This window comes from Desmodus rotundus, chromosome 6 (assembly GCF_022682495.2).
Source record: "Desmodus rotundus isolate HL8 chromosome 6, HLdesRot8A.1, whole genome shotgun sequence".
NCBI classification, from domain to species: Eukaryota; Metazoa; Chordata; class Mammalia; order Chiroptera; family Phyllostomidae; genus Desmodus; species Desmodus rotundus.
The window spans coordinates 35,202,200-35,225,714 of NC_071392.1; the positions used below are offsets into that span (position 1 = coordinate 35,202,200).

The 23,515-nt window shown below is 41.3% G+C and overlaps 1 protein-coding gene across 2 annotated transcripts in view; it reads left to right on the forward strand.

Annotated features, from left to right (window-relative positions):
* ABCB1 (ATP binding cassette subfamily B member 1) overlaps positions 1–23,515 on the forward strand; it is a 75,405-nt gene that overhangs the window by 41,581 nt on the left and 10,309 nt on the right. For both annotated transcript variants that reach the window (XM_045194292.2, XM_045194286.3), the window contains exons 10-23: positions 517–630; positions 778–888; positions 1,067–1,192; positions 1,297–1,500; positions 1,799–1,969; positions 4,242–4,403; positions 4,671–4,847; positions 5,379–5,525; positions 7,775–7,882; positions 10,712–10,789; positions 14,297–14,380; positions 19,823–20,026; positions 21,968–22,068; positions 23,324–23,464. In XM_045194292.2, coding sequence (XP_045050227.2) covers positions 517–630; positions 778–888; positions 1,067–1,192; positions 1,297–1,500; positions 1,799–1,969; positions 4,242–4,403; positions 4,671–4,847; positions 5,379–5,525; positions 7,775–7,882; positions 10,712–10,789; positions 14,297–14,380; positions 19,823–20,026; positions 21,968–22,068; positions 23,324–23,464 — 1,928 coding nt within the window. The remainder of the gene's footprint in view (positions 1–516; positions 631–777; positions 889–1,066; positions 1,193–1,296; positions 1,501–1,798; positions 1,970–4,241; positions 4,404–4,670; positions 4,848–5,378; positions 5,526–7,774; positions 7,883–10,711; positions 10,790–14,296; positions 14,381–19,822; positions 20,027–21,967; positions 22,069–23,323; positions 23,465–23,515) is intronic.

Here is a 23,515-nt window from a genome sequence, read left to right on the forward strand (position 1 = left end):
GTATAATATATTGATCTATTAACATACACAAATAAATATATATATATTGTAAAAGGTTGCCAGATAGGGAAAACAGAACCTTGCCTATTTTTGCAAATGAAGAAATCGAAGCCTAGAAACTCTAGAAGAATTGCCTGAAGACACATAGCCAGTTAGTGCTTAATCAGAGTTTAGTCCTGGACCTTCTGTGTCTCCTACTAGGGTGTATTTCCACTATTCTCTGCTGATGATCTAAACCAAAATTCTTGGCCATCCAAGAAATATTAAAACAGTCCTTTATAATGTCCTGGTCCTACAGAACTTACCATTGTTTCACTGAGCAAGTAAGATTAATTATGCATTCCAAATTGAAAAGTACTTATACATTAAAAAATATTTTTAATGCCCAGTTTCTATATGTATATTGCCTTGCCATTTTAAAATTTAATCACTTGCATGAAAAGAAGAAAAAAGTATTAAAAAAATTGTATTAAACACTACTTGAATAACTTGATGGTTTTCCTTCACATTCCTCAGGTCTTCTTTTCTGTATTAATTGGGGCTTTTAGTATTGGACACACATCTCCGAGCATTGAAGCATTTGCAAATGCGAGAGGAGCAGCTTATGAAGTCTTCAAGATAATTGATCATGTAAGTCTGGGCTGGCTATTTATACAGCTATGTAAAAGTTTTGCTAGTTAAAAGTAGATTTCTTTATCACTTGTTCCAGCTTTCCACAAATGTCACTAAAAGTAGTTGTTGTAACCTAGTAATATTCTGATATTTTATTCTGTTTAGAAGCCAAGCATTGACAGCTATTCGAACAATGGACACAAACCAGATAATATTAAGGGAAATTTGGAATTCAAAAATGTTCACTTCAGTTACCCATCTCGAAAAGAAGTTAAGGTACAGTGATAAATGATTGATCAATTATTCAGCGATGCATTGGATAAAGAGTTTCTGATACTTTCCTTCAGAGATTGTAAAAGAATATGGATCTTTAAACCTCCTTTTAAATTCAACTGTCAGTTCATCCCACTACCTGTGTATTGCTTTTAAGTTTATTTCCCATTCATTCTGGTAGATCTTGAAGGGCCTCAACCTGAAGGTCCAGAGTGGGCAGACGGTGGCCCTGGTTGGGAACAGTGGCTGTGGGAAAAGCACGACGGTGCAGCTGATGCAGAGGCTCTACGACCCCACCGAAGGCGTGGTGAGATGGCGCTTGCTGAACTAGATGCTGTAGCAATCACTAGTACCGCTGCAGATCACACACTACAACTCCGCCATGTATGAAATTCACGCTTTGTATTTCAGGTCAGTATCGATGGACAGGACATCAGGACCATAAACGTAAGGTATCTGCGGGAAATTACCGGTGTCGTGAGTCAGGAACCTGTGTTGTTTGCCACCACAATAGCCGAAAATATTCGCTATGGCAGAGAAGATGTCACCATGGATGAGATTAAGAAAGCTGTCAAGGAAGCCAACGCCTATGACTTTATCATGAAACTGCCTAATGTAAGTCTTTCTTCATCTTTGTCATGCTAGAGGGTCAAAGAATAGAATGCTGACCTAATGCATAATGAGTTAGGAGACTATGAACTGGAGGAATCTCCTAAGAAGGGAAAGCAAGATTACTTCAGATTTTAAAACTCTAGCAGCATCAACTAGTATTAGGCATATTCTTAAAAGTTAGGTTTGGTTATTGCCAAGTTGTAAGGAACTGGATTGTGTTGCCTGTGAGGCTAGCATCTTAAAATGGAAGCTGAGATAACTTGCTCTTTTGCTAAGTCCTCCTGTGCTTTCTGTGTTGTAGAAATTTGACACCCTGGTTGGAGAGAGAGGGGCCCAGCTGAGTGGCGGACAGAAACAGAGAATCGCCATCGCTCGCGCTCTGGTCCGCAACCCCAAGATCCTCCTGCTGGATGAGGCCACATCGGCCTTGGACACTGAGAGTGAAGCAGTGGTTCAGGCGGCCCTGGATAAGGTCTGTGAGCTCAATTCAAACCAACCTGATTTATAAGCATAAGAACATCTCATCCTAAATTATTCTTAGTATTATTTTCATTCTCACCCAAGAACATTTTTTCATTGCTTTTAGAGAGAGGGGAAGGGGGGAGGAGAGAGAGAGAGACATCAATGTGAGAGAGAAACAATTGGTTGCTTTCTTGTGTGCTTCTCAATTGAGAATTGAACCCTCAACCTGGGTATGTGCACTACTGGGAATTGAACCCATGACCTTTTGGTCCATGGGCCGACACTCCAACCAACTGACCCACACCAGCCAGGGCTATTCTTAGTATTATTTTTTGAAAAGGAAATTTCTAGTCACTTTTAAAGTGATCTCTTCCACTATCAAAATAAAACCATCAGGCTTTTGGGTCTATTTGTTTAATTTCTATTTTTTTTAAGTAGAAATGAATAAACTTGCATTGAAAGCTGCTTGCCAATTTTTTTAACTAAACAATGAGAAATACAGACTCACAGGAAAATCGGTCTTCCTTGTAATCTTGAAAAGATAGTTTTAGAGATAACCCTGTTATTGAGGTTTTGTGAGTTTTTACTTTTGTCGACAAGGGAAAATATAATCTGAAGGTTCACATTTAATTTCCAAGATGTTAAATGCCTGATGAAGACGCTATGGGAAATGAGGAACCCCTTATTCCCCGGAGAGGGGCAGAGAGCTGATGATATTGGAAACTTACTTGAGCCCTGAAATGTCCTCGACTATCAACAGGGTTTGACCTTCCTGCAGTTCTTGAGTCCACGTGACTCATTCTCCAAACTGGGTTTGAGTGCTTGTTCTCTCAGAGCAGATAGGTGCGGAGTGCTGCCTCAGTCTCTGGCGTGTAATGGTGACCAGGCTCTGCGAGGACAAGGAGTACGGAGACCTTTTAACCCGAAAGTGCTCTGAGTTGAGGTGTCACGGTAGAATTCAAAGATGAACTCATATTTGTTCCAACTCTTCCTCTCTCTAATAATAAAACACACTGCATGTTCCTTTAAACATCCTGCCATTGTGCTTAATGGATTGTGGAGGGAGGAAAAAGCAGGTTATAAAAATTTTGTGATCCAAAATTGTGGGGTTTTTTCCTCCTTCACTATGCTTATCTGTAATTTCACATCTGTGTTTTCTTATTATTCTACAATAGAACTATGTTAAATTGTAAATAGAAATTATTTTGAAAGGTTGCTTTTAAAAATACTTTTTGTTAGAAAGTAAATTTGGGGGAGGAATTCACAGGCCTCCCCCACTTTTCTTAAGAACGTCCAGGAATTGAGCCATTGTCTTCTCTATGTTCTGGTCGCCACCACCTAATTTTTCTACGTGCATTTTGTTTTCCCCCAGAATTTTCCACTTCTCCTTCTCACGTTGATGCTGACACCCTATTTTTGTCAGTTTGTTTTGAGAATTTTATTGCTAGTTTCTGGTGAGAAATACAGAATAACAAAAATCATAAGCATTGGGAAAGTTACAAAGCCTAAAGAAATCTCACACAGGTTCTGGTTATCTGGCTGTGTCTCATATTAAAATAAAAGTGAGATTGGCACTTACAAACATTTACAAAGCTCTTCAGTGTTTCCATATCGCTCCCACCTAGTGTGTCATTTATTTAGTACTTCCTGTCTGTGCACAGTGCTTCATGTGTGCCATTTTATTTACTCATCACAACTACTCTAAAAAAATGAGTACTGTTATCCCCATTTTATGTATAAATAGAGTGAGCCTCACAGGTGAAAAGATTTGGATAAAATCCTGGAATTAATAAATAGCAGAACTCTGAGCTCAAACCCATGTGACACCGAAGTCTGACTTTGCTGCCGCCTATTTTCTGTCTGTCCTGATCATCCAAATGTTCTGTGAAATAGCACACTGTGATTCCTAGGCCTGGTCCCTAGCTAGTGTGCATGCGGTGGTCTACGTCTGCTGTGATTGGCCAGTGCTGGGCTCTAGGGTTTTTTACTTCGTATAAACCCCTGATTATTACTGTAAACTTAGGCTGATAGAGGTTAACTGAAACACTTACAGGTGTACATAGTATGTGACTATCATATTTGTACCCATCTTTGTTATAAAAAAACATCATTTAAACTGTTACCAATTGACTATACATTTCTGAAAGCCAGAGGGCTGCCTTACATAGTTTGGATGGTTTTACAATGTCCGAGGCATTGACACTCATTAAGTACAAGTCGAATGAGTGAATTTTTGCATAAAGTTATTCTTGTGTTCAAAAGTGAAATTCTTATCTTTTTAGGCCAGAAGAGGCCGGACCACCATTGTGATAGCTCATCGGTTGTCTACAATTCGTAATGCTGATGTCATCGCTGGTTTTGATGATGGAGTCATTGTGGAGAAAGGAACTCATGGGGAACTCATGAAAGAGAAAGGCATTTACTTCAAACTTGTCACAATGCAGGTATTGTCTAACTCTAGAATTTTCCTAAAGTATCTCGGAAATATGCTGGTTTTGCTGTGTTGGGTGCTATAAATAAGTGTTAATATACTTGATTATCATGAGACGTGGGGAAAAAATACTTGAGGGATTCAGTGTTAGACCATTGTTTTAGATCTTTTATTTTCTTTTTAAAGGAGGGAAAATAAAGAAGGATAATTAGATAAAGTTAAAGAAAAGTTTAATTTTCATTGGTTAACGGAGCCTATGCACATATCTTGTTTATTTTAGACAAAGGGAAATGAGATTGAAGTAGAAAATGCAACTAGTGAATCCAGAAGTGAAACGGACGTCTCGGAAGTGTCTCCAAGAGATTCGGGATCCAGTCTAATAAGAAGAAAGTCAACTCGCAGGAGTATCCATGCAACACAAGGCCAAGAGAGAAAGCCTAGTGAAAAAGAGGGCCCGGTACGGAGGAGGATTTGGGGCCAGGGCTGGGGGAGGAGTGGCAAGCAGAAAGGGTCATCCAGAATCCTCCTGTCGTATCCCCCAGAGTGTTCCCCAAGCCAATATCAACGTTTTAGACTCAAGTGAGAATTTATCAATGATAATTTATTGGTCAAGAATTTTAGAATTAAAATTTATAATGGAAAGCAGCAAATTTTCAATGGGTCTTCAAATATAAACATTTCTATTCTTTGATCCCTACTTGCAGATATTGTGTTTTAAATGTTACGTTTGTGGAACATTTAAATGTGTTCTATATTTTAAAGAAATAAACATGTGGAAACATCATTTATTTCTTTAAAAATAGAGGAGTAATTTAACAGAATTTGTCACTGCTTTTTTAAAGCTGAAGAGCCATCATTTGATATGGAGACAAGAATTAGATATATTCATTAAAATTTTTTTGTGTATATGGAAGAACCGTTCTTCATTAAATCGATTAAGTATCAGTTCTTTTTCTAACTAGGCTGTTGTAATTTTTGTGTTTTCTAGGCTGAAAATATACCTCCAGTTGGCTTTTGGAGGGTTATGAAGCTGAACGCAACCGAATGGCCTTATTTCGCGGTGGGTATATTTTGCGCCATTATAAACGGAGGCCTGCAACCAGCATTTTCAGTAGTATTTTCCAAGATCGTAGGGGTAAGTGTTTATGTTTACCTGCGAGTCCTGACTAAAGAATGAAATGTTTGTATGTCTAACAGTACACAAAAAGCCACAAACGACATGTACCTCCATATGAAACTATGCAGCTTGAAGATGTCAGAGTAGGAGTCTGGGTTGGGATCACAAAGCTCATTTTCCGAATCTCCCTTTGTCCTGGCAGTAGGTTTCTACCAGGGCCCAGGGTAGCAGATCGCTGAAGTAGTCTCTGAAACTGACTAGGTGACTGTCCCTTACCTGCCATCACTGGGCTCTGAGTAAACCTCACGAGCTGTCATATCACCACTGTGCAGAGAATTCCTCCCGTGTTTGTCAGACTGGCTGGAGAGGCAGCTGTTCTCTGGCACACGCACCCATCGGGACATGAACAGGCCCAGCTTGCTGCCTCTGTAAGGTGTCCATCCCACTTGTGAAGATGCAAACAAATGGAACAGCTTCCAAAAGATCGAGATGGTCATACATCAGTTGCACCTGCTCTTAATGATGGCATTTTCAGCAATAAAGTTACAGCCCAGGCAGGAATGCTTTCTGTTTAGTGACAGATAGTCAAACCTCAAGCTGAGGATCCCTTGCCCTAACTTCTGGAAACACATTGGACACAGAGGTTGATCGCTGCATAAAACTTAGGCCAAATACTAACTTCTGATCATGTCAAAAAACTACCATACATATTCAGGTCTATCCATGTCTGGCTAACTTATTTCAGGCTGCCATTCATATGTTTAATGTATTCATTCAAGAAATATTTTTTTGGTGTCTGCCTTGTGCCAGCTACTGTCCTAGGGGCAGGAAGAGTAGCAAGAAGGAGGTGCTGTCCAACTGCATGGAGCATATGTTCTAGGCTGGGGTTAGTAAAACCTCCATAAAGGATAAGATAGTAAATATTTTAGGCTTTGTTGACCATATGGCCTCTGTGGCAAATAGTCACCCTTGGCACTGTAGTGTCAAAAATAGGTTAGACTTTACATAAACCTTTGGCTGGTGGCCCATACTTTGCCATTTCCTCTTCTGACATTTGTCTTGCAGGCAGAGAGGTAGACAGTGGCATCATTAGAAAGAAATGGAATTAGAGTAGTTAGGGAAGGGTTTAGCTGTGTGTAGAAACCTCAGCTTAAGGATTTTTTGTTTTTGTCATTTGTTAGGTAACACTAGGTCTAAAGGCAAGCAATGCAGGGCTGACACATTAGGTCCTGAAATATTAGGTAGGCGACCAGCCACCTGCCTCATTGAAGGTTTGTGACACAGAGCGTGAGGTTGTGAGCTCTGAGTGAGATTGCTTGGGTTTATATCCTTGGTTCTTCACTTGCTTGGCTCTGTTACCTTAAACAAGTTAATTAACCTCTCTGTGCTTCAGTTTTTCTCTGTGTGAAATAGTGATGATAATACAGCAAACCCTAGGAGGTGATTGCGAGGATAAAAGGAATGGTATACATGAATTTGCTTAGAATAGTGCCTGGCAGAGAGTGAGAGCTCACTGATTGGTAGCTACCATTTTTGTTGGAATGACTAATCAAGAAAAATTAATTTTTTCTAAAAAGATTTTTTTTCCTTTACAACGGATAAAGTTGCCTGGGGTGGGTTAGGAATATGGCTCTGTTACAACACTGACTTGGGCCCGTTGTTCTTTGCCTGTGGAGGGGTTACTGTCTGTGCTTCTAGAGCCCCCAACACCCTTATAGCTCTTCTCACAGTCTCTGGAAATGTCTCCAAGTGTGGCACAGGGTCAGCCGGCTGTAGTTGTCACGGGCTTTCTAACCGGCCATCCTACAAAGAGGGCTGGGTCAAGGAAGCACCTTCCTTTTTTTGTGCTGAGTGAACAACCACCTCTCTGGTTCACCAAGTCACATCAGCAGATTTGTCTCCAGACACCTTAGGACAATTTGAAATGTCCAGTGAATTGCCGTATGAGGTAGTTTTCCAGCAGAGGAGGAAGAAAGTATTCATTTGTTCTCAGTTCTCCTTTTCATAGTCGGTGTGGCACTCACTACTCCGAGAGAAAGTACGAGCAGAAAAAGTACTGGGTTGATTTGGGAATGACAGACGCACTGTTGGCCTCTAAGGAAGGGAATGTGTGTGCACCTTTAAGTTCGGGGTTAGGGAAGCCACCCTAACCTCCTTACACAAAGGCTCTCCTGACCCCCTGGACACTGTGCTGGATGGGAATGCGTCTGCCCTGAGTGACTTCTTCAGTGGTGGATTTGAAAGTGCTTTCATTATTTTCTTAACAGGTTTTTACCAGAGATGATGACCTGGAAACAAAACAACACAACAGTAACTTGTTCTCACTGCTGTTTCTAGTCCTGGGAATTATTTCTTTCATTACATTTTTTCTTCAGGTAAACATCTACATTTTCACTTGATTGATTTTGAGAAATTAATTATTCACTTGTGGGAATTTGTAAACATCTATGTAATTTGCTTTTTAGGAGAATTGCTCCTATATTAACTGGGCTCTTAGCGGCCAAGTTTTATTGGGTATTTTTTTTTAAAAGATGTTTTGCTTTCTCTGGCTCCCTGGCTTACATTCTTCTCTACATTCTTACCTCCCCCTGGCTGAAATAGTAACAAAACCAGAGGGAACGGAGTGAAGGAATTAAATGTTCTAAGAGATTAGTATGGTAGGCACTATGGGTTTTGGTGTTAGACCTAGGTACAGTAGAAGTTGAACCAGTTTTCAATTTCATATGTTAGGGCAAATAAGTAATTTAAATGGTCTCAGCCTGATTTCCTCATCTGTAATATAGGGGTGAACTGCCTCTAGGTGATTAAAAGTGATAATGTGACTTAAGTTTCCAGGCCTGTGTAAGGCGGTTGAAAACACTTATTCACTTAGTCATGGGTAAATTATTAGCCACATGTGTTTTCTTTAAGACAGAATTCTGAATAGGTCTCCTTATTTAACATGCTGTAAGCATCTATTAATATATTTTTAAAATTTCTGTTAAAATGACATTCTAGGTGTTTTTTTAAGATTTTATTTATTTATTTTTAGAAAGAGGGGAGGGGAAGGAGAAAGACAGGGAGAAAAACATGAATGTGTGGTTGCTTCTCACTTGCCCTGCCACTGGGCATCTGACCTGTAACCCAGGCATGTACCCCAACTGGGAATCGAACCGGCGACCCTTCGGTTCACAGGCTGGCATTCAGTCCACTGAGCCATACCAGCCAGGGCTATCTATTAATATTTTTAATAGAACATTTTTCTGGGCATTGTATAGGAGGCACAAAAGAAAAATACTGAACTCTTTCATTACTAAGTACTTTGAGTCTTATTGGGGAATTTGACCATACTATAAAGTAGATGGGACCTTCTAACTGTATCGGAGATTTCCCTGCCAATCTTAATGCCACGGAAGGTGGGAGAAGGTAAAGATTGCTGGGGTGAAGTTGGTTAAAGAATTTGGAGGGAAGTAGGCTAGGAGCTGGTCCCTCAAATTTGAGAGATTGGGATTGGTGAAGCCAAGGTAGTTAAAGCAGTACCTTTGTACCATAGCGATGCGTGGGAGACTGGAGCCTGGCTTGCCTGGCTCTGAATGCTAAGGCTCCGGAAGTGTAGATATGGCATCGAGCCTGATGTTAGAATGCCCATCTCATTTAGAAACATAAGGAGGGCGCTTAGTGGGCGATGAATTCTCAGGCTCTGGGTTCCCACTCTGGTAAGGATTCTCAGAGACCCAGATTCTGATTTCAACTGTGCCACCTTAGAACTGTGGCCTCTGGCTACTTAGCCACCTCTCCAAATCTCAGTTTCTTCTGTAAAGTGGTGCTTATAGGGTTGTTATGAGGACTTAATGAGCTAACATAGGTATAATGTCAGAGGAAGTACTTGACACCTGGCTTTTCATTGTTATATTGCCTCCACTATAAAAACAGCCATCTTCCTATAGTGGGCAAGGTATTTCACATTTCATTCAGCCTAATAGCAGAGACCTTAACCTGGTCATTTCCAAGTAAATGTAACCATTTTAGTAATTTTGGGCTTAAGCTCAAATAATCTATTCCTCCCTGTCCTCCTCCCTGGGTTGGCATGTGAGAGCAGACGGGTTGTGCAACATTGCAGTGCAGGGTGGAGGGCAGTGGTCCACTTCATGCTGGCAGCTGGAGGGGTGCGTGGCCCCATCTGCCTTCAGTTTCATGGCCCCGCCTGGCTGTCCCCTTTGTTAGGTCCACGTAGAAGAACTGGTTCTTTCTTCACATGTGCTCTTTGCATCTGCTTCGTCCTTCTCTTTCCATAATGTCCAACACGCTACTCAAGAGCGCAGTGGAGATGTGGTTGCCTTCCTCCACTTCTCTGATTCTGCAGGAGACTCGGACTGTTAGGAGGGCCCCTTCTGTCCTGATGCACCATTGAGCTGTTTCCACTCTGCTTTTGCCAATGCCATTGTGTGGCAGGTGTCATCTGCAACCTGCCACTTCCCAGCGCTCCAGAAAGAGAGGGAACACTGCTTCCTTTAGTCCTGTACCCCTAAACTCACTGGGGGTGAGAGTTCTGTTGCCCTTCCCCCCTAGAAATAGCCCCACACAGGCGCGCAATCAGCTTACTCTATTCTTGCCCAGTAACTTTCTTCCTTCCTCCAGATGCAGAAGGTTGTATCCTTGGTGGATAGAGAAGAGTAATATAGAAAATTCTCAGTGAGCCTTCTTCCCCAACCTATTTTTCTCCTAGATTTGGCTTTCTGTAAACTTAGAAACTAAGAATTTCATTTTGATATCTTTGTTTTCTGCATCCTCTATGGCTGGTGTGACCATATATTCCTGTTTTCTAAGATTACACCTCAGGTCCTGCTATAATTATTATTAGTACCCCTTTTCACTCTCAAAAGTACCCTGGTTTGCATAATACATTATATAGCCACCCTGTTTAGAGTGCCCCCTGCCTTGGGAACAACTCCAGCTTCCTGTGACAGACCCTGGTTCACTGGGGAAATAAGTAGGGGTGGCCTGCCAGCTAGCTGGGAAGTAGCAGTGTCAATTTCAAAACTGGCCCCCCCTGGCTGTGCCACCATAGTATACAGTCACTGAAACATAGCCAACTCTAGAAGTCAAGCTTTCTGATTTTGTCCTCTGTCCTCTTTAGCAATGACATCAGGTCCCTCCTTTTGTATAATCAGTGCCTTGGTCTCTGACAAGTCCCCTTTCTTACTGTATGTTTTCATTCTTCACAGGGCTACACATTTGGCAAAGCCGGAGAGATCCTCACCAAGCGGCTTCGATACATGGTTTTCAAATCCATGCTGAGACAGGTATTTCTATTGAGGATTGTGCCCTGGGATGGGCAGAACTCCTGGGTCCCCTCCTGGGCCTTGTGGACTCAGGCAGCGGGAGCATCGTCCGGTTATGCAGAGAAGCTCCTGCATTGCTCTTCCCTGGCTCTCATCTTGCAGATGAGGCTGCATGCCACCCAGGTGCAGGCTCAGAGGCCCTGCTGTCTGTCTGCTGTGGGTGGGCACAGGATGGCTGTGAGACAGTCTCCAGAGCAGATTCACCTCCAGCCTTTTTGTCTCAGCCACTGTAGGCAGAGGAGGCGCCCGTGACCTTCAGTGCCCCTCATCCCCTTCCTCTCTCCTTCCTTCTTTCCCCTGGTAAACCCAGGATGCCTGTGTATCTTTCCACCAAGAGATGCCCTCTTGTCCCTTCCTTTCCACAATCAAAAATTCATCCCCACAGCCCGTGTCTTCACTGCCCATTTTCTTTGCTGGGGCTAGACTGATGGACTAATTCAAGCTGCAGTGTCATGAGCTGTTGACTTAATCTAATGCTGCTCACATTTTAGACCTTCAGAACCCTCATGGACAGATGTGATGTTATCCTGGGGAAAGGGGGATGGAAGATTCAGGGAATGTAGCCCAAAGTAGCCCAGTCCAAACAGGAAAGTTTCTTTAACAACGTGAAAAATTTGTGACTTTGTAATATAATTTTCCACTAATCCCTTGCTAGTGAATAAAATGATGCTCCAAAGGATGCTCCAGACATGCACCTGAGCCTTTGCTGAGAAGCATCAGTTTGCAGTGTTAGGATTTCTGAATGACATTCACATTTTCCCCACTGTCTTTGGTTCCTCAGTCCTTTTCCACTCCTACCACTCAATGCCACTTTATAAGAGGACATAGTTATCTGAATTGCTAGCTTGTGACCAACAGAGCAGGACTGAATCTAATCAGTGACGGCACTGTTTGATGGAGGGCCCTGTCCTAGGACTCAGTCAAATTTTGATAGCTGAGATTCCTCTTAGGTTCACGGCTGACCTTGGTCTAGGGCCAAATGCTGCACTACCCAGCAGTCCCCAGGCCAACTCCTAGGTCCATTACATTTTGGAAGCTGAGCTGATGGTTTTGTAATGTCCTTTCCATAAATTAAGTCCAGTCATGCTACCTTTAAGTGCCTTCTGATTATACTAAGGCATTATACTAAGTATTATAAGTCATTCAAACCTGAATGGACCCTGTCATCAAGAAAGTTACATTCCAGTGGGAGAGGCACTTAGGGGCTTAACAGTTTTAACGAACAAATTGATGCATACCATAAGTTACAATGCTGTTTTTTTTTTCTTTTTAAAAAATTTTTATTAAATTTTTTCCATTACCATTTAGTCCCCATATATCCCTTCCATCCATAATCACCACACTGTTGTCCATGTCCATGAGTCCTTTTTCCTTTTTGCTCAATCCCTCCACCCCCTAACCTCCTCATGCCTTAGCTGTCCTCCTGCTCTCTATGAGTCTGTCTCTGTTTTGCTTGTTAGTTCAGTTTGTTCATTAGATTCCAGATATGAGTGAAATTGTAGGGTATTTATCTTTCTCTGACTGGCTTATTTCACTTAGCATAATGTTCTCCAGATACATCCATACTTTTACAAAGGGTAAAATTTTCTTCTTTTTTACAGCTGAAGAGTATGCCATTGTGTAAATGTCCCATAGTTGTTTTATCCACTCATCTACTGATGGACACTTGAGCTGCTTCCATATCTCAGCAACTGTAAATAATGCTGCAATGAATATAGGGGTGCTGATGCTCTTTCATATTAGTGTTTTGGTTTCCTTTGGTTATATTCCCAGAAGTGGGATCTCTGGGTCAAAAGGCAGATCCATTTTTAATTTAATGCTATTTTTTCTTAAGTATTTTGGGGAAAAATGATAGATGCTGCTTTAACACAAATCACCAGCTCAGATAACTTTTTGGGATCATAGTTATTTTTGTAATGGATATAAATTTATACCTGGACCATACAATCTTTTTAATATTTGCATATTTAAAAACGTAAGTGTTTTTCTAAAGAAGATCCTGTTTTATGTTGAATAGGAAATTATAATCTAGATTTCTTTCATTGATTTTCTTTAAACCCAATTCATTTATTCTGCCCTGAGCTACAGTTATCTAACTGCTATTCAGCTCCTCTATTTGGACCTCTAATAAACATTTCCTACTTAACATTTCCCAAATGGAATTTCAGACTCTCCTCTCCTCACAGGGTTCATTCCCTACATAGTTTCCCCCCATATTAGTAAATGGGAACTCCATGCCACCAGTTGTTCAGGCTAAAAACCTTAGGGTCATTCTTGACTCCTTTCTTTTTCTTTAATATTGTAAGAGCCTCCTACCTGGTCTCACTGCCTCCATCCTTCTCTCAATTCAGTAGGTTCACCTCCCAAGGGCCAGAGTCATTCTTTGAGAATGTAAGTCAGATCACAGCCTCTGCCCCAAACCTGCTGAAAGCTGCCCATATCCTTCAGGCTAAAAATCTGGAATCTTTACAGTTGCCTGTAAAGTCGTACATGGTGTGGCTCCCATCACCTTTCAGATCTGTCATCCACAGCTTCACCCATTTCTCGATACATGGTCAATATACGCACAGACTCTCTGAATAAAGCCATGAGATGGGAGGAGTGGGAGAGAGAAACAAGAAAGGAAATCTGTCTAGAGGAAGAGGCAAGTTCGCAAATTCATGCACCACTACAAAGATGCTTTTAAGGCTAGTGGTAGCTCCAAAGACATTCTTGCTAGTGCATGAACAGATCAAGCATGCCCTTGCCACAGGGCCTTTGCCCGTGCTATTTCTACCTTCTCTCACATATTCTCATTCTTCTCTTCATTCAGATATCTTCTCAAATGTCACCTTAGAGAGGCCTTCTCTGTGACCTCCCTAGTATAGAAAAATAGCACCTTTCCTCACTTTTTTTCCTTCTTAACCTGCTCTATTTTTCTTTTTCTTTTCTTTTTTTTTAATCCTCACCTGAGGATATGTTCATTGATTTTAGAGAGAGAAGAACGAGGAAGGGAGGGAGAGAGAAAGGGAGAGAAACACCAGTGTGAAAGAGAAACATTGATCGGTTGCCTCTCGTACATGCCCTGATTGGGGATTGAACCTGCAACATTTTGATGTATAGGACGATGCTCCAACCAGCTGAGTAACCTGGCTAGTGCTCTATTTTTCTTCACAGCATTATTACCTCCTGGCATCATATGTATTTAGTTATTTGTGGCTTTCATCTCTAGAATCCGGGCTTTTTTGTTCACTGTTATATAGATTGAACACTTAAAAGTCATGTTTGGAACAAAGTAGAGATTCAAAAAATTTTGACAAATTTATGTGTTTGTCTATTAGGTCTCTTTTGTCCTCTACTGAGTGTCAAATTCTGAGTGCTAAGTGCAGGAGTGATAAATCATAAACAAACTGACCCTGTCATTGTTCTTCAGAGCTAAGAGTCTTATAAATAGGACTGTAAGTAATGAAATAATTTTCTGTGCCACAGGATGTGAGCTGGTTCGATGACCCTAAAAATACCACTGGAGCTTTGACGACCAGGCTTGCCAATGACGCTGCTCAAGTTAAAGGGGTATGTGCCTCCTTTCTTTGGTGGTGTCTTAATTGGCTTCATTGTCTTAATAGGACATTAAATACTGTTGATAAGCTTGAAGGATAACCCGAACATTTCACAGTGCCAATGGGGTTTGTGGTGGGGTGTGTGTGGTTCTCACAAGAACAGTTCCAGAGGTGTGGTGGGAACAGAGCCTGATGGGAGTGGGTTCAGGAGAAAAGGGAAACGACCAATAGGAAACAGGTGGACAGATCATTAAAGGACTTTCTGGTAAATGGGGAGAGAAGTGGGGTGTTAGGAGGAGTTTATAAAGTATCCCTCTCTGTTTTATTTTTTACTTGAATTGACACAGGAATCAATTCATGAGCTGGGGAGTAAGTCTATTTTGCTAGCTTCTTGGAGGAGCTGTTCTGAGGGATAGCAATCCCTGTTCACACGATTGTCTTCACATTTTCTAAGTCCTGTGCTCCTTAGCTAAGCATTGCTGCCATAACCGTGGTCCACCTCTCACAGACGCACACATCCCATACCCTGTTCGGTGTTGAGGACACAGTCTTGGGGGAGACACTAGCTCGCTCCACTGGGGCTGAACCCTGAGCAGGTGCAGTCTGGGCATTCTGCTCTGGCTCCAGGCCATGGCCTGCTTTAGGCTGCAGGGCTTTCCTTTATTTGTAAAGTGGCAGTCGGTTCTTTCCCTTTACAGTGTTGTTTGTGAGGCCCTTGGCCACACCCAGGAACTCCACGAGTCCCTGGGCAGCCTGCTGGTGTTAGCGTCTGCTTTTCACTCAAAGGTGTCTCAAACTTGCACTCTCATAGCCTCACCAGTATGAACGCCTGCACACCGTGCAAGCCAAGGTGAGCCAGGACAGCCCTCCAGCTCTTAAAGCAGAGCTGCAGAAGAGAGACCAGGGAAGAGGGGGCAAGCGGATTGGCGAGTGCTGTCTGAACTAGGAAAGTGCAGTGCAGCTGTCGTCTCAAGCTGGCTTGGAGAGCGTACTTGTGTCCACCTTATGCCACTAGCTGACCTATTTATGATGGAGGATGTGTGTGTATAAGTACATACACACACACATGCATATGTGCACATACATATGTCCGTATCTATCTGTTCCAGGGTGGGAAGTAGTGCAGGTAATTTTTTGTGTGTAAAACTCCCTGGGACCAGCAGTGCTGTCACCAGTCATTGCCACCCAAGGCAGGGCCAACTCGAGTCTGTATATGTAATTAGTGATGGTGTTTATTGAGGTTAAATTGTTTTTCATATTTTACTTCCCCGTTAGTGATGCATTTTCTCAAATATATCTTTGAGTGAGTAGCTTGATTCTGCTAAACATAAATCAGAAGAAAATATATCTCAATATTTGCCTATGAAACAGTGGGCTTGTAAATTTTATTTATTTGGGTATTAAGACTAGACTCCTGCAGAGAGAAAAGCAAAGGAGAGCCATATCAAAGCCACTATGTATTTTTAAAATTTTTGAGAGGGTGAGAAGGTGGTTGATGGAAAGATGAAGTTAAATGTTTCTAACTTTAAAAGGAGGTCCAGGAAATACGCTTTTATTCAGTAAGCACAATATTTTAAAACTGTGTTCCAAGCAATACGGTGGTGTTTTGAGGAGAAAATAGATATCAGGAGAGGGAGAACAGGGAAGGGTGACGAGAAAAATGAGTAGGAGAGGAAGCGAGATGTGAATACGTCCGAGTGCAGTGGAGAGATCGTGCGGGGTTTTGTGGGTTTCAGGTGGTAACGCATTTTTGTCTTACTTGCTTCACACTTGGGCTGTGGTCTTTAGAGTGTTACCTCCTCTCAGCCCTACTTTTTGAAATTAAATTAAATTAACCAAGGGCTTAATCTCTCCCCACCCCATCTAATGGTTCTAGATCTTTTAGTTCATCTTTCATGTACGTAAAAGAACTTGTCTTTTTTAACCCATTTTCCTCATTTCTGTGGCCTTGACTAACATCCAAGGCTAATACTTATATGTGTGAAAGGTTATGTGCCCACATGACTCATCTGCCCTGAACTTGGGGAATGTTCTTTTCTTTTTTGAGTATGTTTTATTAATTATGCTGTTACAGTTGTCCCAATTTTCCCCCTTTGCCCCCCTCTGCTCAGTACCTCCCTTCTCTCCAGCAATCCCCACCCCTTAGTTCATGTCCATGGGTTGTGCATGTAAGTTCTTTGGCTTCTCCATTTCCTGTACTGTTCTTAACCTCCCCCTGTCTATTTTCTACCTACCAATTATGCTTTTTAACCCCTGTACCTTTTCCCCAATTCTTCCCCTTACCCGCCCTACTGATAACCCTCCATGTGATCTCCATATATATGATTCTGATCCTGTTCTGGTGGTTTGCTTGGTTTGTTTTGTTTTTGTTTTTTAGATTCAGTTGTTGATAGTTGTGAGTGTATTGTCATTTTTATGTTCATAGTTTTGATCTTCTTTTTCTTAAATAAGTCCCTTTAACATCTCATATAATAAGGGCTTGGTGATGATGATCTCCTTTAGCTTTACCTTGTCTGGGAAGCACTTTGTCTGCCCTTCAATTCTAAATGATGGCGTTGCTGGACAGAGTAATCTAGGTTGTAGGGCCTTGCCTTTCATGACTTTGAATACTTCATGTCAGTTCCTTCTTGCTTATAGTTTCTTTTGAGAAATCAGTTGAGTCTTATGGGAACTCCTTTGCAGGTAACTCTCTGCTTTTGCTTGCTGCTTTTAAGATTCTCTCTTTATCTTCGCCCTTTGGCATTTTAATTATGATGTGTCTTGGTGTGGTCCCCTTTGGGTCCAACTTGTTGGGGACTCTGTGCTTCCTGGACTTGTATGTCCATTTCCTTCACCAAATTAGGGAAGTTTTCTTTCATTATTTTTTCAGATGTGTTTTCAATTTCTTGCTCTTCCTCTTCTCCCTCTGGCGTCCCTATGATTCAGATGTTGGTAAGTGTGGAGATGTCCCAGAGTCTTCTTATTCTTTCCTCATTTTTTTGAATTTTTGTTTCTTCATTCTTTTCTGGTTGACTGTTTATTTCTTCCTTATGTCCCAACTCATTGATTTGAACCCTGGCTTCCTTCCCTTCAGTGTTGGTTCCCTGTGGATTTCTCTTTATTTCACTGAGTATCGCCTTCATTCCTTCCATTATGCTTTTTTCAGTACTCAATGAGATATCTAAGCATCCTTCTCACTGGTGTTTTAAACTCTGCATCTGATAGGTTAGCTATCCCCATTTTGCTTAGTTCTTTTACTGGGGTTTTGTTCCATTCTTTCATTTGAGCCGTATTTCTTTGTCTCCTCAGTTTGGCAGCCTCCCTATGTTTGTTTCTGTGTACTAGGTAGAGCTGCTTTGACTCCCTGTCTTGGTGCACCTGTTACATTGTATGGGGTGGAGCCTTTGGTAATCTCCAAGGCAGGGGGCAGTCGCTATACTGCTTTGTGGCTTTGTATGTCAGGAAGGGGTTGGAGAAGGGGCAATGCCACTGCCTGACCGCTGGAGGCTTGTTTGGCACTCACCTGGCTTCCAGTCATGTGACTGGTGCCCCTCTAGCTGTTGCCCTGGTGGTAATTCCCAGAGTGGGTGGGCTTGCGTACATTCTAGGACCCTGCAGGCCCTTTAAATATGGACTCTCCTGAGAGACCAGCAGTTTCTTCCACTGCTCCTACCCCCATTGGTTTTTATAGCCAGGAGTTATGAGGCTTTATTTTCCTGGAGCTAGAACCTGGGGTGTGCAGTCTGGCTCACTCCCCAGGTATCCCTAATGTGGGATCGCCTGTTCTGCCATCCAGCACTGCTGCCTGCCGCTCACTGCCACCACACCACTTCCTCTCTGCACTGGCTCCTGATCTCCGCTCCTCCTACCTATCTGGATGAATATGTCTTCTGAATTTTTTTTAATTTTTAAATTATTTTATTGTTGTTCAATTCCAGTTGTCTGCTTTTTTCTAGATGAGTATGTCTTCTTTAAATCCTTGGTTGTTGGACTTCTATACAGTTTGATTTTCTGGCAGTTCTGAGTGTTTTTTGTTTTGAGATTAGTTGTAATCCTTTTCATGGTTATCAAAAGAGGTGAAGCATATCTGTCTATGCTTCCATCTTGACCAGAAGTCTTGGGGGATGTTCTGCGTGCTTCTCTTGGTTGCTGTGGGAAATGAGTTCTGATAGGACTTGCAGATACTGAGAACAGGAGCAATCTGCATCTTCCCTGTGCTGCAGACTCTCTCTAGGTTGTAACTTGACTTTCAATTGAAAATGTGTAAATACAGACAGCTAGCTGCCTTTGAAGGCCACTGAGTTCTTTGACTTAGGCCAAATTTAGCTAAGTGCCTCTTTGATAGAAGCTCAGTGACTCCCTAAGTAAAAATGAATGCTCTGTTATTTATGCTTTCTCTTTCGGCCCTGGTGCAGTTTTTTGGGACAGAATTTAATGTATAGAGGCTACTGGTAGTTGCAGTGCCCTCTCTCCTAATTACTGGTTGTTGTTTGTATCACATAAGTGTGGAATAATTTTAGAGGGTTGATATTGGGGAAGGGAGTGTTGTAAAAGAGTCTATCCTGAAATGCAGAGCTGAGAGAAGCTTAGTTGTTATTCAGTATACCTGCTCATTTCAGAAACTGGGAGAAAGCCGTCCGAAGTCACAGAGGTGGCAGTGACCTCCCTAATCTTTACCTGAGACCAGCCCCACTCAAGCAAAGGAAATTCTTGGAGTAGAAGAGAACATGGGTCATTTCCACACAAAACAGATCTGAGGGCCAGAGGAGGGATTTGGAGTGGCTCGTGGGCACAGAGTGTTTCCGGGGTAGAGGAAGGGAAGTGGTAGGGTAGGTGGACTTTGCTTGACTTGGGTTTTAGAGTTGGAAATCACTGCTTGCTGCAGAAAGTCCTGCTCCAGGCTCCCTCTGGCATTCAGACATTAGGATCTGATGCCTGCTCGCTCTCCTTCATTAAATTCCATAACTGTCAGCTCTCTGTATTTTTTCCAAATCAAATGCATGTTAAATTAAACACGATAAGATCTCAAAGATGCCAAGATACATTTGAATATCCTTAACGACAAATATTAGACTTAAATTATAAGTAGTTCTGCATCTAACATTGGAAATTTTCAATATTCCCAGTTTACTATTTGTGAGACTCTTTTCTCTTGTTAATTTTCAGAGCTCACTTTAGTGATCATGGTTTGATTAATGAATATTTTCTTGGTATTAAAAAATCAGCAGAGATAGAAATGTGCGATTGAATTCTGCATCATTGACCTTGTACTCTCAGTATTTATTCTGAAGTCATGAAAATCTTCATTTTACAAACCAAGTAAACCAAGAAGTAAACATTTATTTTTATCTTATTATGAGAAGATACTTAATGGGTTTTCATGAGGCTGAATTGTCACAATCCTAAAGAAAATGTAAACGTAGATTTTAAAGATAATGTAAAAGTGTTCGTCTAATTTGTTTTGTTTGCTTTTCAGGCAACAGGTTCCCGACTTGCTGTAATCGCCCAGAACATAGCAAATCTTGGGACAGGCATCGTTATATCCTTAATCTATGGCTGGCAGTTAACGCTTTTACTCCTAGCTATCGTACCCATCATTGCAATAGCAGGACTTGTGGAAGTGAAAATGTTATCTGGAAATGCACTAAAAGACAAGAAAGAGCTAGAAGGTTCTGGGAGGGTGAGTCAAACTAACTTACTTGCTAACCTAAGTAGAGTAAAATACTCTAATCAGTGTTGTTCTGTTACTGTAACTCACTACTACTTAGAAGCTCAAAGAATGTTTTTAAAACCATTCCTCAAAGAAATCTTACTAATCAATAACAAAAAAAAATTAGATCAAAAATGGGCAGAGGACATGAAAAAACATTTTTCTCCAGAGAGGACATACAGATGGCCAACAGACATACGAAAAGATGCTGCTCAATATCATCAGGAAAATGCAAATTAAAGCCATAGTGTGAGTTACCACCTCACACCTGTCAGCCTCATGCACGGTTGGTGGGAATGTAAAGTGGTGCAGCCACTACAGAAAAGAGTACGGAGGGTTCTCAACAAATTAAAAACAGAACTACCATATGACCCAATGATTCTACTCCTGAGTATTTATTTATCCAAAGTAATCCAATCCACCAGTTCAGAAAGATACGTGCATCTCTTTGTTCATTGCAGCACTTTTATAATAGCCAAGACATGGAAGCAACCCAAGTGTTCATCTCAATAGACAAATGCATACAGAAGAGGTGGTACATATATTCAATGGAATATTACTCAGCCATAAAAAAGAAATCTTGCCATTTGTGACAGCATGGATGGACTAGAGGATATTATGCCAAATGAAATGTCAGACAAATACCATGTGATTTCACTTATATGTGGAATTGAAAAAAACAAAATAAATGAACAAACACAACAGAAACAAACTCATACGGAAAACAAACAAATTGATGGTTGCTAGAAGGGAGGGAGGTAGGAGAATGGGTGACAAAGGTGAAGTATTAAGAAGTACAAGTTGCCAGTTATGAAAGTAGTCATGGGGATGTAAAGTACAGCATAGGGAATACAGTCGACAATACTGTAAAAACTATGAATGGCGTCAGGTAAGTACTAGAAGTGTCAGGGTGATCACTTGCTAAGTTATATAAATGTCTGATCACTATGTCGTACACCTGAAACTAGTATAACGTATGTCAACTGGAATTGAAACATTTTTAATCATTAAACTAAATGTTTAGTGATTAAATGATAGAAACTCTCTGGAGAGCAAACTGGTAGTATATGCCGTGTTTCTTACAGCTAGTTTATTCTCTTTGACCCAGGAATTTCACTTTGAAGAACTTCTCCTAAGAAAATAGTTCAACACTGACAAATGTTTTTGTAGAAGGATGATTATTACAGCATTATTTTTAATTTAAAAAAACTGAAAACCTTGTTCATTAATAAAGGAATGCTTCAGTTGCTGGGATATTAAGTGGCCCATTACACATCCCATTATTAATGCATATTTAATGACCTTAGAAAGTACTGTTGATACTTGTTAAGGTAAAAAATAGTGATATAAATCCAAATATGGAATTGTATCCCAATTTTGTTAAATATGTATATGTTTAGGAAAACAACATGTAAGCTAATACGTCAAATACTCTAGTACATAACTTTGTATTACTTTATGTACCTTTTCACTGTTTTCCAAATACTAGTTGTCATGAATGAGAATTATAAAGAGAAAAATATAAACACATTTAAAAATATAAAAAACTGTAAACTTATACTATGTGACCATCATAGAAGAAGTAGCACTGCAATAGATATAAAATACTGAGTTCTCAGGTTGATTTTGCCACTGGAAAGCTGTGTGGCTTTGGATAAGTGCCTTTATCTGTTTAACGGTAGCTTCTCTTTCTGTAAAGAGGAGATCGAATTAACTGATCTTCCTTCCAGATCTAAAACTCGATTTGATAAATTACTTAGTATCCTTTTTCATAGCAAAGAAGCTCATAGGTCATAGTAAGTTAATAATATTAATTTATTAATATATATTATTTATCTGTTTTGCGGAATTCACACTAATTGCCATTGATTGTCTTCGTGCCTCTTAGTGACTGAGTGCTCTCTGTTGCAGATTGCTACCGAAGCAATTGAAAACTTCCGGACCGTGGTCTCCTTGACTCGGGAGCGGAAGTTTGAACAAATGTATGCGCAGGGTTTGCAGGTACCATACAGGTAATAACCACTGCAGAGTGGGCGGGGAGTGGGAGTTTCTCAGTTACCAGATTGGTTTTCAGGAGTATCACTTTTCCCAGAAGGTAGGGAACAAGTGGAGATACTACTAGAAGGGAACCATTAGGCAAGCACTTGTAATTATCCAGGCGAGGAATGACAAGACCCTGACCTAAGACAGGGGCATCTCTGAGGTAGAACCTGTAAGAACAGATGACTGATGGGAAGGGGTGGGAGAGAGGATATTAAGAATGACTCTGGTGCCATGTTTGGATAGTGACACTATTATTTGCTCTCATTGGAAATTAGTTCTTTGTGGAACATGAAATTTGGGTGTTGGTGGACCTGAGGGGTGGTGCTTCTTGCAGTACGCCTTCTCTCCCTCTCTTTGCCCATCCCCGGGGGAAGCCTTCCGCCCTGCCTGTACTGAACTCACCCGGTGAGAGCTCTGAACAGGGATCTGAGCATAAGCCTGACCTCTGAGTCTCGGTTTCCTTTATGGTAAAACATGTGTTTCAGTGGGTTATTGATGGGTTTTCAAACTTATTTTTATGAGAGTAGAAACTTTTTTTCTGGAAAAAAATTTTCATTTGAAATCCAATTGTGTGAAGTAGATGAAAACAGGGCTGATCTTGTTGAAGCAGGAGTAGAAGGCCCAGAGGGCTGCCCCCTCGTGAGCCTGCTCTTCCTTTCACGTTGCCTGCTTCCACGTGGTTCAGAAAATCTGTGAGTGTTAACTCCTTTGTGAAGCCTTCTCTAGCTCCCCAAACGTCATTCATAAGATACCTCCTTTGCATACGCTGTAACCCAACTTGACTCCTGGGTCCCTGAGGGCAAGAACATGCCTGACTCCTCTGTGTTGCCCAGCATGGTCCCTGCAGCTTGTAGGTGGTGGATAAATGTGTGCTGAGTGAGCGTTTACCATAGAGTGCATACACCATATGTCCAAGGCAGGGGGGACTTCCATTTATGACTCCTTTACAGGCTCTTCATGTTTTCCTTGGCTTTTTTTTAACTACCTCACTACTCTGTGTAGTGTGGTAGTTAAAAAGTGTGGTTAATCCTTCATTAAAGATAAAAGACACTGAGGCTCAGAGATGAGGCAGATTCCTAAATTCTCACAAGTGGTAAAGTGAGGACCAGACTAACCCCATTTTTGTCTGCCATGCCTCCATGCACCACCACTAACCGATCAAAGGTTACATTTTAAGGGCTGAGAAAAGAAAGCCAAGTAAGTTGCAAAATGTCTTCTTTTCAGAAACTCGTTGAGGAAAGCGCACATCTTTGGAATCACATTTTCCCTCAGCCAGGCAATGATGTATTTTTCCTATGCCGCCTGTTTCCGGTTCGGTGCCTACTTGGTGGCAAATAACCTCATGAAGTTTGAGGATGTTCTGTTGTAAGTATTGGGTTAATATTTACACTTAAACTCTAGAAATAAAACAGGTGA